Here is a 14,518-nt window from a genome sequence, read left to right as displayed (position 1 = left end):
TAGTTTGTAAAGTCATACTGTCATAATCTCCTTTTTTCCTATCAAACTGAATAATCTGCAAATCCACATGTTCTGAAAACTTGAGGATGTGGAGCAGTGCCTATGAAGGATCTATAATAAAATCCAACATGGAACCTTTTAGAAATAATTCATTCTTGGTCTTTTAGATAGGTAGTTGTTTAAACACCGTAACTTTTATTTTAGATATTTATAGCTTAGAATATGAATCTCTAATCTCTCCTAAAAGTACTAATAAGTGATTGCATCTGAGAGTCCATCTTATATACTTACTTGTTGATATTTCTTCATCGATGTGATGGCCATTACCATTACCCTCCCACATCATGAAAGCCCAGGATTAAATGGTGGATTCTCAGTCCTCACAGCCACTGTTGTGTGTTTTTGTCTCTTCCCTTCCTCTGAGGTGTGAGTTCATGAGGCTTGTTTGCCCTTTGCATCTTATTCCCACTTTCTTATCTTCTGATTGAATTTATTATTGTTTGGAAAGATTATTAACCTATTTAAAATCATGTGTTATTCACTGAGGAACAGATTGTCGAGTGAGAAGTTCTCCTAAAGTAAAAGGCATAAAATTTAATGCGTGGAATTTGTGACTTTCTCAGATGTGTTTTGGCTTTTTCCTCTGGTTCTTAAATGACTTCCAGAAAGTTCGAGGGGGCATAGTACTTTTGCTCCTGAGTGGCCATTATACCAAGCTGCTTTGGCATTTTCGTTTACTCCTTTCACTCGTCATTGTTGTTCATTTCCTTACTTTATCCTACTGTAAATGTTGTCATAACATGTATAAATAGGTACTTTTTTTAAGGATAGTTGCAAGCAAATGTTTTAACTCTTGCTGGTTCCAGTACTTCATGTATCTGGAACCTGGACAATGAAATATCTGTAAATTAGGAAGAAAATTTAGAAAAAATTAAAAGCATCTTTTAAAACCCATTTGTTCTTCCTTTTCTTTCAGAATGGTGAGGTAGGCCTGGAAACTATTATTCTCCTTAAGGTAGTATTTGTACTGTGGGACTGTTTAGCTTGCTTCCATCAACTGTGAGTATATTAGACAAATAGAACTCATTTTTTATGTCATTGGAGTGTATTTCGTTTTCATAGCTTTTTGTGATTCAGAATTTCGTATTGGATTGGTCTGAATAAAATTGGAAAGTCAGTGTGAGATACCTTTACCATTTCGCACAGACATGCAGGTGCATACACATACCTGTGTACACATGCATATGTATGTGTCTTCCCATATTTTTTTTTTTTTTATTTTATTAAAAAAAATTTTTTTTTTCAACGTTTATTTATTTTGGGGACAGAGAGAGACAGAGCATGAACGGGGGAGGGGCAGAGAGAGAGGGAGACACAGAATCGGAAACAGGCTCCAGGCTCTGAGCCATCAGCCCAGAGCCCGACGCGGGGCTCGAACTCACGGACCGCGAGATCGTGACCTGGCTGAAGTCGGACGCCTAACCGACTGCGCCACCCAGGCGCCCCCCCACATTTGTTGTTTATTTCCATTTCTGTCTTTGCAGTGCCTCAACGGTCCCAGTGATGTAGGCTCTACTCCAGCTCCCTGTGTTTGTCCTCCGGGAAAGCCAGGACTGCAAGGCCCCAAAGTGAGTACTGCCTAACATGCGTTTCTTGTTAAAACCCACAAACAAAAGAGCTGAGCAAATGTGCAAAAATCCTAGGCACCGCTGACCCTTTATTGAAATTTCTACCTAGTGTCTTAGAACAGTTTAAAACCTGAATTTTAGTGATTTTTTTAAAAAAGCATATCCTAATCTGTAAGTGCCTTTGAACCTAGAACTGATTCCCCTGGCCCACAGTAAAGTGAGGGAACTTTATTAGTTTGTTTGCTGGTTTATCTGGTTCCCTCCCACCACCCTCAAAGACTGCTGCCAGATACCAAGAACCATACCTCCTTACAATCTAATAAAAAATGAAGAAAGGGCATTTGTTGAGATGTGTTCGAAATTCTCAGTTTGTCAAAATGACTTCCAGATAGGGGGTGCCTGAGTGGCTCAGTTGGTTAAATGTCCAACCTCAGCTCAGGTCAAGATCTCACGGTTTGTGAGTTCAAGCCCCGCATCAGGCTCTGTGCTGACAGCTCAGAGCCTGGAGCTTGCTTCAGATTCTCTCTCTGTCTCTCTCTCTCTCTCTCTCTCTCTTTCTCTTTCTTTCTTTCTGCCCCTCCCCCACTCACACGTTTTCTCTCTGTGTCTCTCTCAAAAATAAACATTAGAAAACTTTTTTAAAAAATAAAAAGAAATGACTTTCAGATAGAAAAATGAAGTAGAAATATTAAAATTGACTTCAACATTATGTTTGATGTCTAATTCTAAAAAACAGGCATATAGAGATTTATTAATTTTACTTAATTATGTGATAATCACTTTGGGGGTGTAGGTCTATTAGTGATACTCATATATGCACATCTTCCAGTTGCATATATTGATTTGTGTATGTATATATGTTAATTGTGTGTATGTGTATATAAACATTTACATATTTGTGTATTACACATTTTTATGTGATTGGAGCCATGATGTGCATACTATTTCTCAACTAGTTACTTTTTATATAACTAAATATTTTGAACATGTTTCTATGCTATTAAATATGAATGATTAAGTGTAAGTTAATACTTACTGTGGCATCACTTAGACCCAGCCTGATACTGAGACGTTAAGTGGTTTGTCTACTCTATGTGAATCTTATTCATTTAATAGTATTTTACAGTATCACTTAAATAAAAATGATGTCTAACTTGGAAGCAGGTATGACTCCCTAGCCAAAAAGAGTGTTTTGTGTATTGATCATTTATTGCCTGAGGTGACCAAGCAATAAATATGAATTATGATGTTCATTTCGATGGAATTTCCTTAAGTGTTTTAGTCACCATCACTGAAAATTTTAGATTTTAAACTGCTCATCTGATTTAATTCTTCCTATCTTTTATGCATGTTTCTCCTGTCCATTTTTATGTGATAGCTCATGACACACTCCAGGCCTAGCATTAAAATCAAGAAACAAATATAATTTAACAAATAAAAGTACACATTCATTATTTTATTTAAAGAAAATCTATTTAGTTTGGAATTTGACTTCAGTATATTATAATCAATTTATTATTATAAAGTATTTTTAAATGGCATTTAGGTAAGTTAATCTAAGTGTTCTTCCTTTTAAAGTTTATTTATTTATTTTGGGGGGGGTGAATGAGTGGGGAAGGGCAGAGAAAGAGAATCCCAAGCTGGCTTTGTGCTGTCGGTGCAGAGCCCCACACAGGGCTTATATGTATATGTATATGTGTATGTATATACATATATGTATACGTATATACATATATACATACATATATGCATATATACATATATGCATACATATATACATACATATATATATATAAATTCAATTTGAAATATTATACATAAGAATTATTTGATCTGTAAGATATATAATATGGAAATGAGAGTCCCATTATGTCTGACCTCTCAAAGCCCAGAGTGCTTTCCTGACTCCCAGGGAGGTTCTGGCCACCCCTAGGGTATCTTAAGGTTTGTCTTCTCTTGGGGAGACATCAGATGCCTCTGATGCTTTCTGAATCTTTATTAGTGATCTGTTAGGTGTCTTGAAGTGACATCAGTTTTTATTCACATGAGTTTCTATAGCAAAGTTCCAGAGCACCCTTTGTCTTATCTGGTAAAGCCTCTGATATCCAGTGTTTCCAAGTTCCATGTGTTACTCATGTTCATTTTCTTAGTCATAATCTCACACTATTGCCACCTACTACTTTAAGTGAAATTGCAGTTTTCCACCAATCTTCAAGTTGGCGTGCCTTCTCGATCTGCTTTCCATTTTCTTCAGAAAATCTGGCAGGAGAACAGGAACACACACATACTCTTCCATCCTTTTAGGGCTCTTTCCCCTGGAGGTGGTTCCTAGCCCACATCAGGGACCTGCATGTGAAAAACAGAATCCCTAGCAACACTCTGAGTTGTATTTCCTTTAGAGAATTTCTGGCTTGGGGAATTAATAGGGTTTTAATTAGATCAGCACAACTGGAACTAAAACAGATGAAGTGTTTTTACTTATAGATTGAACTGAGACTTAATGGGCATTTTTGTTAGATGCTCTCTGGAAAGTTTTGTAGATAACCATCAAATAGAGTTACCTGTGAAAAACAGATCTAGTATTCCTGCTAACCAGAAATAGATTTCTGGGAGCTGATAGTTGAGTCCTGAGACTGAAACTGAGGTGAAATTCTTGTGTGGGTAGGTGGGTAAATGCTTATTCTAGGATAAAGAAAGTAATCTGTTTAGAATTCTCTGAGTTTCCAAAAGATAGGACAACCCTATTGGAAAACTAGGTCAAATTAACTGTGGTAGCCTGTACTTAGACTTACCATGGCATTATAACTCTATAAAAAGCATAGAAATATGTCTGTTACTGGATTGCGAGTTCCTTAAAGAATAGCTAATTCATTTTGCATTCTTAATGTCAAATATAGGGAGGGTCCAATAAACCTGTTGGAATAATTTTTCTACGCAAGCACTTTACATTTAATAAAAACTAAATTCTCCTTTGAAATTCCAGTGTCTAACAGTGCTTAATGATGGTAGTTTTTTAATTTAATGAATTATGAAATCATTGAACAAATAAGATTCACCACTCTTCCCAGTTGACTTGTGTGGGATGGAATGCCTTTGTTGTGCTATGGGAGATCCATTCAATCCCCAGTTTACAAACACCCCCTTTCAAAAGACCTTTGTGATTGGCAGGTTCTCTCTCCACTTGAGTAGTCATAGGAACGTTTGTGGGGGCAGACTCCCACATTTGATCTAACCTTGATATTAGAGCTATTAGTTCAGAAGTGGAAAGAAGGCGTTTTGTCCTCTTTTTAGGAAGGAGCAATTTCTTACTAATCCTTTCCTCTGAAATTACTGCCTCCCCCTCTCCAGCTGTATCTATCTCTATTGACTTCCTTTGTTTCACCCTCATCAGTCCACTGATTAGGGATTTCTTTGAGCTATCAAAGTATCCTCTGTTTAAAATACAAAAGCCTTTGGAAAATTTCAGGGGCCACCGGGCATTCACATTTTTATGTAGATTTCCCCAGACTAAGTGGATTCCTTCTAGCCTGTGAGTGGGTGTTTGAGTTTTGAGGGAGGGAAGAGGTTGGTTTGGGAGGAGGGAATGGGTCGTAGGTCAGGACTCCTGCAAGTCTTCAGGGGAGCATGAAAGCACAAGGATTTTTGAGAAAAGGGCTTGAATACCTGGGATGTGGCCTAGGTGAAGGGCTCCAAAGACCTTTGTTTCAGATGAGCAACTTAAACTATTAGCTTGCTTCTGCAAGCACAACTGTTTCTTACTTTAATTATTCATATTTACACGACTTGAGAGGCCAGATGCAGAGATGTTTTAGCTTAGTCCATGACATTTCCACTCCTGTCAACAACTCAAAAATCCTGTGGCACGAGTTCAGTTCAACATACGTAAGTATTGCTTTTCAGCTGAACACATAGTTTCTAAAATTCAAAATGTGCAAATGTTTCAACTAAATTAGAAGAAACTGGATTGGGAATTTAGTCACAGTTGTACAATAGGCCCTACGTCTCATGTAATGTATTTGGAAATTGTTTTCCATGTTAAGTTTCTTAGCAGTCCCCAGGTCTGGTTCTAATCAGTGTATGCGTTTTAATGTGGGTAGGGACAGTGGTGTTTAGGAGCATGGACTCTGGGCCTGCATGGGCTGAGTTCAAGTGACATCTTCACTACTGCTGTGTGACCTTAAGCAAGTGACCTACCCCTCCGGGCCTCAGTTGTCCTATACAGAAAATGGGAATAATGAAATTACTTGTGTCATGGGATTATTAAAAGGATTAAGTAATTTAACATATGTGAATCTCTTACAGCAGTGTGTAGCATATAATTAACAAAGGTTAAGCATCAGCTTTTATTACAGTAATACAATTGAATTTTTATTCTGATTGGTTGTCTCTCCAAAATTAGTGTTTTACTTTATTCTCCCAATTTTATGGAAACAACACCAACCCTTCCTGAGTTTTTGCAAATAAATAGTAGGGCAATTGTCAAAATAGCCAGTAAAACCTGCCAGAAATAATAGAACCTGAAAAAGAGATTATTTTCCCTCTTGGGGCCCGTTCACCAGTGTTATGGTCCTTACAAAGTCACATTGGATTTATCTTGTGAGTGATTTTTTTTTTTGTCTTGAAACCTAGTTTTTATTTATTTAAAATGTTAAGTATGTTTTGTACTTTTATGCAGCATTAAACCACAAATCTCATTTCTTCTTATCCCAAACCTGTATTTATTTCAGCTTTGTCATAAAAAATAAACCCTCTAAGATCCTTTTAATATCCTAGATTTTGCTGATGATTAATATGCTGCAAATAAAGAGGGTCACTAACAGGAAATTTGACTTAAGTCAATTGGTAGGGTCATGTTGGTGGCTCATTTGGTTAAGTGTCTGATTTAGGCTCAGGTCATGATCTCATAGTTCATGGTTTTGAGCCCCTTCTCTTGCTCTGAGCTGACATTGCGGAGCCTGCTTGGGATTCTCTCTCCTTCTCTTTCTGCCTCTCCCTTGTTTGTGCTCTCTCTCTCTCAAAAATAAATAAACTTAAAAAAAGTTTAAAATAAATCAACTGGCAAATAGTTCTTGAATCTCTACTTGATAGCATTTTCAACCCCTGCCTCTTCTGCCAAAAAAGGAAGAGTTTGCACAAAGTCTGAATTCAAATGATAAATGCAGACTAATCAAGGAAAAACTGGAAGAATTCTACTTAAGAATAAGGAAACAGTTAAGAGCTGCTATCGTATTTCAAAGGAAAAAGACATCAAGTAAAAAGGAATAATTGATTCTTTTTTTTAAAATGTTTTCAAGAGAGAGAGGAGAGCAAGGGACAGGCAGAGGGAGAGATAGGGAGACATAGAATCCGAAGCAGGCTCTAGGATCTGAGCTGTCAGCACAGAGCCTGATGTGGGACTCGAACTTGGGAACTGTGAGATCATGACCTGAGCCAAAGTTGGACGCTTAACTGACTGAACCACCCAGGCGCCCCTTAAAAATAATTTTTTTTTTAGTGTTTATTTTCAAGAGAGAGAGAGTGAGAGAACAGGGGAGGAATAATTGATTCTTAAGTGGATAAGGAAGGGAAACTTCTTGCCAAGAGAAAAAAAAATGGAATGTGTTGAAAGACCTCAGGTCCAATCTGAACATGGATAAAGGATGGCAGGGAGGCCAGAGATGAAGGTGGATCCTCTCATAATAAGAACAGTAAAACTCAGGGCGCCTGGGTGGCTCAGTCAGTTAAGAGTCGCATTCTTGCTTTCTGCTCAGGTCATGATCTCGTGGTCATGGGATTGATCCCCATGTAGGGCTCCACGCTGAGCATGGAGACTGTTTAAGATTATTTCTCTCTCTCCCTCTGCCTCTCTCCCCTACTCATTCTCTTTCTCTCTCTCTAAAATTAAAAAAAAAAAAAATAAAAAGAAAACGCTAACTACCTAGATAGAACCAGAGTGTTACTCCTTAATGGAAGTCCTTGGGTTAGAATTATAAATTCTGTCTCTTCAGGAAGACATTACATGTTTCAGCATTAATTTTCTCCCTGGATTTATAGCTACTCTTTCTCTCTTTTAAAAATGACATTTCCATTTTTCTTAGCCTTTCCTTGTGCTGTGCCTCGTGGGCAGCTCCTAAGTGAAAAGCCCATCCCTCCTTCATTGGCCACTTAATAGAGTTCACATAGTTCTTTCCATTTTTCCTGTTCCATTTTTCAGGAACAAATCTCCCTAACCAGTAGCCTGAAGTAGTATTTCAGACTAGCAGATCTGGCTCTGTGAAAGTACCCTTAGTATTGGTGTTTAGTTAACTTACAATTATTGGGGTCCTGTGTGAATGATTTCTTAAATAATTAATTATTGAACTGAAATCAGTTGTCTTACCTCTAGGCAGGAGTTTACTGATAGTATATGTTTTTAAGCAAGATGCCCCATGTGGATCTCATGGACTCAGTAATAGATTAATACATTAATTTTGAAGTATTTCTTAGAATTAAATTATACAACTCCCTTACCTCACAAAAAACATTCCCTTTTTTATGGGTGGTGACCATCTGAATGCCATTGGGCAACATACTAGAGTTCCATAAAATGTGCCTGGGTGAATTGTCATATTGTAGGGAATAGTGTTCTTTGGACATCCTTGGATTGTGAGGGCAAAGGTCATTTCTTCATTTCTAGGTATTAAATGTGTTAAAGACTGTGGGGGTTGGGCAGATTTATTTGGCTTGGCCATGCTCTCATGTAAATATTCAGATTTAAAAATTTTAACATTATTAAAGAGACACATTGACTGGAATAAAAGAAATGAGTGTCATACAGCTTTAAACTTGAGTCCCATGTGTAAGATCATAGAGCCTGTGGACTTAAAAAAAAAATTGTGAATTGAATTATGACATTATAGGTCATTGATATCTGTAGTATAACATTTACAATAAAGATTGTAGACTTACAAATGAAAGATGGCTATTATTGAAACCATATTTGCTATGACACTTAATTTGTTTAGAATTCTAAAAATGTCCTGCCATAAATACTGACATTTTACATTAGTGAAAAGTATCTCACTTGTTATACCTGATATACTCACAGAAATAAATCCTTGAAAATTTTGCATAATAAAAAGCCTTTATTTGGTAAATTGGGTGTTTAAAATATGGCATTTTTCTAACCCTATTTTGGGACTTATGTTTTTTTTTTTTTTTTTTTTTTTTTTTTTTTTTTTTTTTAACATACAGAGAGGTACAAATAATGGAATTGGTTTGAACCTTGAAGGGGTCTGATTGCATCATTATGGTTGGTCGTTTTGTACTGAGGATTTTTTTTCCTTTCTAGGGTGAACCTGGACAGCCTGGGAACCCCGGCTACCCTGGACAATCTGGTCAAGATGGTAAGCCTGTGAGTACTGAAAGCTTAGTCATCTCCAGTACTGGGATTATGTCAAAGTAAAAACTGCACTGGGTAAAGTTAAACAGGCAAGGAAGACTTTATTGAAGACTGTTGTAATAGGGAGAGAGATTGACCTCTACTCAGTGAAACAAAGGAAGGGTTCTTGCGTGCTGGCCTGAGCTAGTGAAAAAGTACTGGAGAACTTTAGGTGGGTGATCAATGGGGTGGCAGGAATTGAGTTATCCTGAGTTTGGCAGATGTTTTCCTGTGTGATTAGGGCAACTGTCTTTGGTAATTGGCACTTCTCAAAGTTAGGGTCCTACCCTCCCTCAGAGACTGGAAGATCTGGGTACTTCCCTTTCTTGATGAGTGTATTTCAAAGGGATGGCTCCTAGGTCCTTGAGAAAGACGTTCGTTGCTAGTTGCAAAACTGACAAGAAATTTTGAAAAGGTTTGCCACTCAGAGGGTCAGAGAAAGTGACAAATTTTCTAGAATATAAATGCTCTAAGAAGAGGGAGATTAGGAGCCGAGGGTCAGGAAGAAGGCTGTCTGAAGTTTAGTTAAGCTGAGGGGAACATTAAGCCTGGTTGGGTCAATAGGATCAGCTTTCCAGTCACTTTTTAGGTGCATTATCCCCAAATTGCATGCATCTTTGTTACATTTAAAAAGTTGTCTAGTGAGTATCGATGCATAGCTAGGTTCAGAAATCTTTTTGTCTTTTTCCTTCATGTCTATGGCAGTTTTCAAGTTGAAGATCTTTTTAAAAGTGATATTTTCCTAAGAACATACGTGCACTGGAATATATTGACTAAAAAAATAGTATTTTGTAAGTTTCAAGAAAACTGTAGGGAGATTTTTGAATTAAGGAAACATAAAGCAAATCCACTTTAAAGCATTCTAGGCAAATATTTTCAGATAGCTCAGCTGTCAACATGTTTATAACAGCAAATAAACATGAGGAATTTGCTTTTAAATGTTAGATAATTGTCATCCAAAGTATCTCTTTATCATGAAACATTAACTTCTTGCATGAAGGATGGGAAGGTGTGTATTGTGAGTCAGTAATATTTAAGGAATGAAGGAACCACAGCCTAATGTTAGACTATCACTATCCCAACCATCAGGATAGAGGAGCTTGTTAGTTCCTGAGAGAGGTTTGCTGACAAATTCAATACAGAAATATAGCCAACTTTTGAAGAAGTAGTGATGTGCTGGGGTCTCATACGCCAGTTTTGTGTGGGGAAATGGTACACAGGTGAGCCTCTCTGGAGAGAGATTGTTGGAGAAGGGAGTTGGAAGAGGTCACAAAATGGTGATGCACTAAAGCTGTAGAGAGCTGAGGAGCTGCTGGGTGGCTGGGGTGGTGCTGCTCAACTGACACACTGGGATGCATTCTAAGTGTGATGACAATGCATTTGGGAATTTTGAGATAGGAAGTAACTTGACCTGGCTTATGTTTTAGAAAGATAAATATGAATATTATGTGGAGAGTAGATTATATAGGGCAAGAGTGGAAACAGGAGATGTGTGGGAGGTTATTTCAAGATTCTAAGGGAGAAGTAAGACTGGCTTGGACGGTTTGACGTGGTGAAAGGGAAGTTAAGTGGTCATATTCTGGATTTTTTTTTTTAATGTAAAGCTGACCAGAATTGCTGTCAAATTAGGTGTGAGGCATGAGAGAAAGAGTCGAGGAAGGCTCCGAGGATCTTTGTGTGAACAGCTTACTGAGCTGGACAGCCCTGGGAGAGAATGCCTTGTTGCTCCTAGGATGCCCATGGTGCTTGCTAGGATATTAGAGGAATCTTGAGTTCAGGGATGTGAGTTCAGGGAATGAAAATACACAGTTGGGACTCCTTCGTTTGTAGATTTATCTATATCAAGCCACCAGAGTGGATGCGATCATTTAGAGAGTAATCACAGATTAGAGAAGAGAAGAAGGCAGTGGACTGAGCCTTGGGCTGTCTTTAGAGGAAAAAGGGGAGGAAGATGCAGCCAAGGAAATTGGGAAAGAAAGGCCAATGAAGTAGGAGGAGAATCAGCAGGGGGTGGCATCCCCAGAAGCCAGGGGAGAAAAGCATTTTGAGAAAGGAGTGCTCAGTTGGGTCACTGTTGCTAAGAAGTTTTGAAAAATGAGCTCTATGCCTAGTCCATTGAATTTGCTAGATGGAGGTATTGGGGCCCTTGATAAATGGGGTTTAGGGAAGGTGGGTATAAAAGCTGGATTGAAATGGGTTCAAGAGAAAGTGTGAAGTAAAATGATGGCTGAATATAGATGCTTTTTCTGAGGGGTAGAATGAGGAACAGATGAATGGAGCAGTTGCATGGTTAGGATGTGGGATAAAAGGAGGGTTTTTTTAAAAGATGGGAGAGAGGTGCCTGGGTGGCTTAGTTAGGCCTGCGACTCTTGATTTCTCCTCAGGTCATAATGTCACAGTCTGTGGGATTCTCCCTCCCTCCCTCTCTCTATGCCCCTCCCCCAACTTATGCACCTGAGTGTTCTCTGTCTCTGTGTCTCTCTCTCAAAATAAAAAAAACTAAGAGATGGGACATGTTGTAACATGTTTTTATGATGATGAAAATGAGGCAGAGGGGGAAAATATCCGTGATTTGGGCGATAATGGATGTTTTCAGGAAGAAAACCCTTAGGTAGGTGGGAGGACATTGGTATATAGCATGGGCATTTGAATCTTCCTGTGCCGTTGTAGGCCAAGCTGGTAAGTACAGAAGTAGCTTGGTAGCGATTTGTGGGAAAGAAGGTGAAAAATGTATCATCAGACATTTGAATTGAATGAAACAAATAGGTTCTTAATCTAACATCTCCTCTTTGCTTTTAGCCTCATCTCCTGTAACATGGCAACATTTTCCTTGGAGTTTCTTATATCCCACCTGTTCTCACTTCTTAACTTAAAATGTCATGTGACTTGGTGGCATTCCTCACTGTGACTCCCGCATCCCAGTAATGGTGCTGCCTGAGGCCCTGTGTGAACTCTTCCCTAATCACACTGGGTGGTGGGATGCCCTGGAGACCCTTTCCTGGGCCCTACTCTGTCTGGGTACTGGTAGCTGTGGTGCTTTCCCCCTCCGACGCAGATACACTTGACATGCTGAAATGTCATCTGCTGGCACCTCGTAATGACACAGAGCTCCTCTGAGAGCACTACTAAATTATTCAGTAATAATAATTTAGTATAACAATTAATTATAATATTAATTAGTTATATAATTATAAATATTAGTTATATAAGTACTTATATTAATATATTAGTAATATTAGTATATGTAATATATTAATATACATGGATACATATTAATGTATATTAATATATTATTGTAATAATATATTACTATATAATTAATATATGTTAACAATATAAATTCAATAATATAGATAATATATATAAATTATAACTATATATAATTGTATTAAATTATAATATAATTATATTAAATTAGTTATAGAATTAATATTGTATAATGATAATTTAGTATAAGTTATTCAATATATCGAGGTGAGTGCTGAGCAAGCTTTTCACAGGCTATCAGCTCTAGTTTGCTTTTTTTTTTCTTATTAAATATTTTGTCACGAATGAAGTACTGGAAACTAGTTGCAATAAGCCTGATCTAATAATCATGGATATTGCTTTATGACTTTTATCTAAGCTATAATGGATTTATTATGTCATCTCATTGAGTACATATGTATGTGTTTGTATGTGTATATGACTTTATGTATAGTTATAGGGATAGGTACATAGTACCTGATATTAGAGGTTAGATGGTATTAGAGAATATCTGATGTTAGAGAAAAGACAGAATAATGTCCACATCCTAATCTCTAAGACCTGTAAATGTATTGATTAGGAACTCCGCACACATGATTAAATCAAGGATCTTGAGATGTAAAGATTATCCTGTGGAAATTTATCTGAGTGGCCGGTATAATCACAACGATCCGTATAGGAGGGAGGTAGGGGTGTCAGAGTCAGGGGAGGAGATGTCATGACAGAAGCAGAGATCAGGGTGAGGTGTCCATGTCCAAGGAATATTGGTAGCATCCAGAAGCTGGTAAACAGAAAGAGCACTTTTCCCCCTAGAACCTTTAGAGGGAATGCAGGCCCGCTGACATGATGAGTTTAGCTCCCTAAAGCCATGTTGGACTTCTGACCTACAGAACTACAAGTGTGTGTTGCTTTAAGCCATTATGTTTGGGGTAATTCGTTACAGCAGCAGTAAGAAACGGTTTCTCTAATGTTAATCTGTTTACCCAAAGGTACAGCTTTTCCTAAATCTTTCCTTTTCCCTGTAGGAAGTCTGTAGGAGATAGGAGTTGGGGCAGGAAGAGAAAGTGAGTCTGGGAGCCAGAACAGCTGAAGGTCATTAGTGTGTGTCCAGGGCCAGTGCACAGCGGGAGTGGGAAGGTGTGGGTGGAGTCTCTGGCTGGCGATTGAAGCCATCTGGACCAAGGAAAGTTGGATGGAACAATTCGAAGGGAATTCTGCTTTGTTTGGATTTGATTCTGTGCAATCCCCTTCAATAAGCAGCTTGAATCTCTTTCACATAACCAGGCCAAGTCAACTAAAGCTTTAAATAGGAATTATTCCATTCTGGAGAAATACTGATTTTCATAAGGAAAATGCCTTCAAACAAAATGAAAGAGCGATTTTCAAATTCTTCCCCTCCTTTCTCGATTTCTATCAGCAGTGTCTGAGCATATTACTATTTTGCTATTCTATCATTATATAGAGAGAAGCAGGGGAAATATTTCTATATCCTGCTAGGTAGTTCAGAGTAGTGCTATTAGTAAAGACATTATACTGTTATGACATTGATTTTTTTTTGAAAGAAGGCCTACTATAAAAATATATAGGACTGTTTTATGATTTTGTAGTAGTGTTTGTTTCTGTCTGTTTTCTGTCATTATTAAGTACTCTTCATGAACTAAAGTACTTTATGAAACCAAAGCCCTTGCTGGCTGTTGGAGAGATCTGAGGCTGTTTTGCCCTCTGTTTTGCTTTTAAAAATTGCTTTGGTTTCATGGGCCTCGGTTTCTTCATCTGGAAAATGAGAAGATGGTGCCAGATGAGGCCCATGTTCTGTCCAATGTTGATTTTCTAAGATTCCATGAAGACCATCACATTTACTGAGAGAGAAAGGTAAGCTAGAATAAACTGTCAAAATCTGGAGTTGGTTTTCTGTATTATTGGCTTAAGTGATTCAGGAATATTGATAGCACAGTGCTACCAATAGAAGAATAGATTGGTCAATGAGCCACACTCCATGATGCAGCACCCCTCTTTGTCCCCACCCCACCCCTTCATTGTACCCCTGTGTCATCTAGAGATTCCAGAAAGTGGCTAGCTGTCTATGGAGGGTTCAACTTTACAGAAGTAGTCAACACACATGGGGAATTTCAAAGTTATCTGACTTGATCAAACTACAAATACGAGGGATGGGGCAGGTTAGTAGGAGATGAATTTGTGTACATAGGAGGGAGAAAGGAGGGGAGATCAAATAGGGTTCTTCAGG

The 14,518-nt window shown here is 38.0% G+C and overlaps 1 protein-coding gene across 3 annotated transcripts in view; it reads left to right on the top strand.

The window, feature by feature from the left end:
• The window catches only part of COL21A1 (collagen type XXI alpha 1 chain), a 175,946-nt gene that overhangs the window by 75,228 nt on the left and 86,200 nt on the right, over window positions 1-14,518 (top strand). For 2 of the 3 annotated variants that reach the window (XM_045498590.1, XM_045498589.1), the window contains 3 exons: window positions 977-985; window positions 1,545-1,628; window positions 8,938-9,000. In XM_045498590.1, the coding sequence (XP_045354546.1) occupies window positions 977-985; window positions 1,545-1,628; window positions 8,938-9,000 (156 nt within the window). The remainder of the gene's footprint in view (window positions 1-976; window positions 986-1,544; window positions 1,629-8,937; window positions 9,001-14,518) is intronic. The other variant, XM_045498591.1, reaches the window with a different exon arrangement.

The sequence above is a fragment of the Leopardus geoffroyi genome, chromosome B2, assembly GCF_018350155.1.
Source record: "Leopardus geoffroyi isolate Oge1 chromosome B2, O.geoffroyi_Oge1_pat1.0, whole genome shotgun sequence".
Classification (NCBI taxonomy): Eukaryota; Metazoa; Chordata; class Mammalia; order Carnivora; family Felidae; genus Leopardus; species Leopardus geoffroyi.
This window is presented reverse-complemented; position numbering and strand designations above follow the sequence as displayed.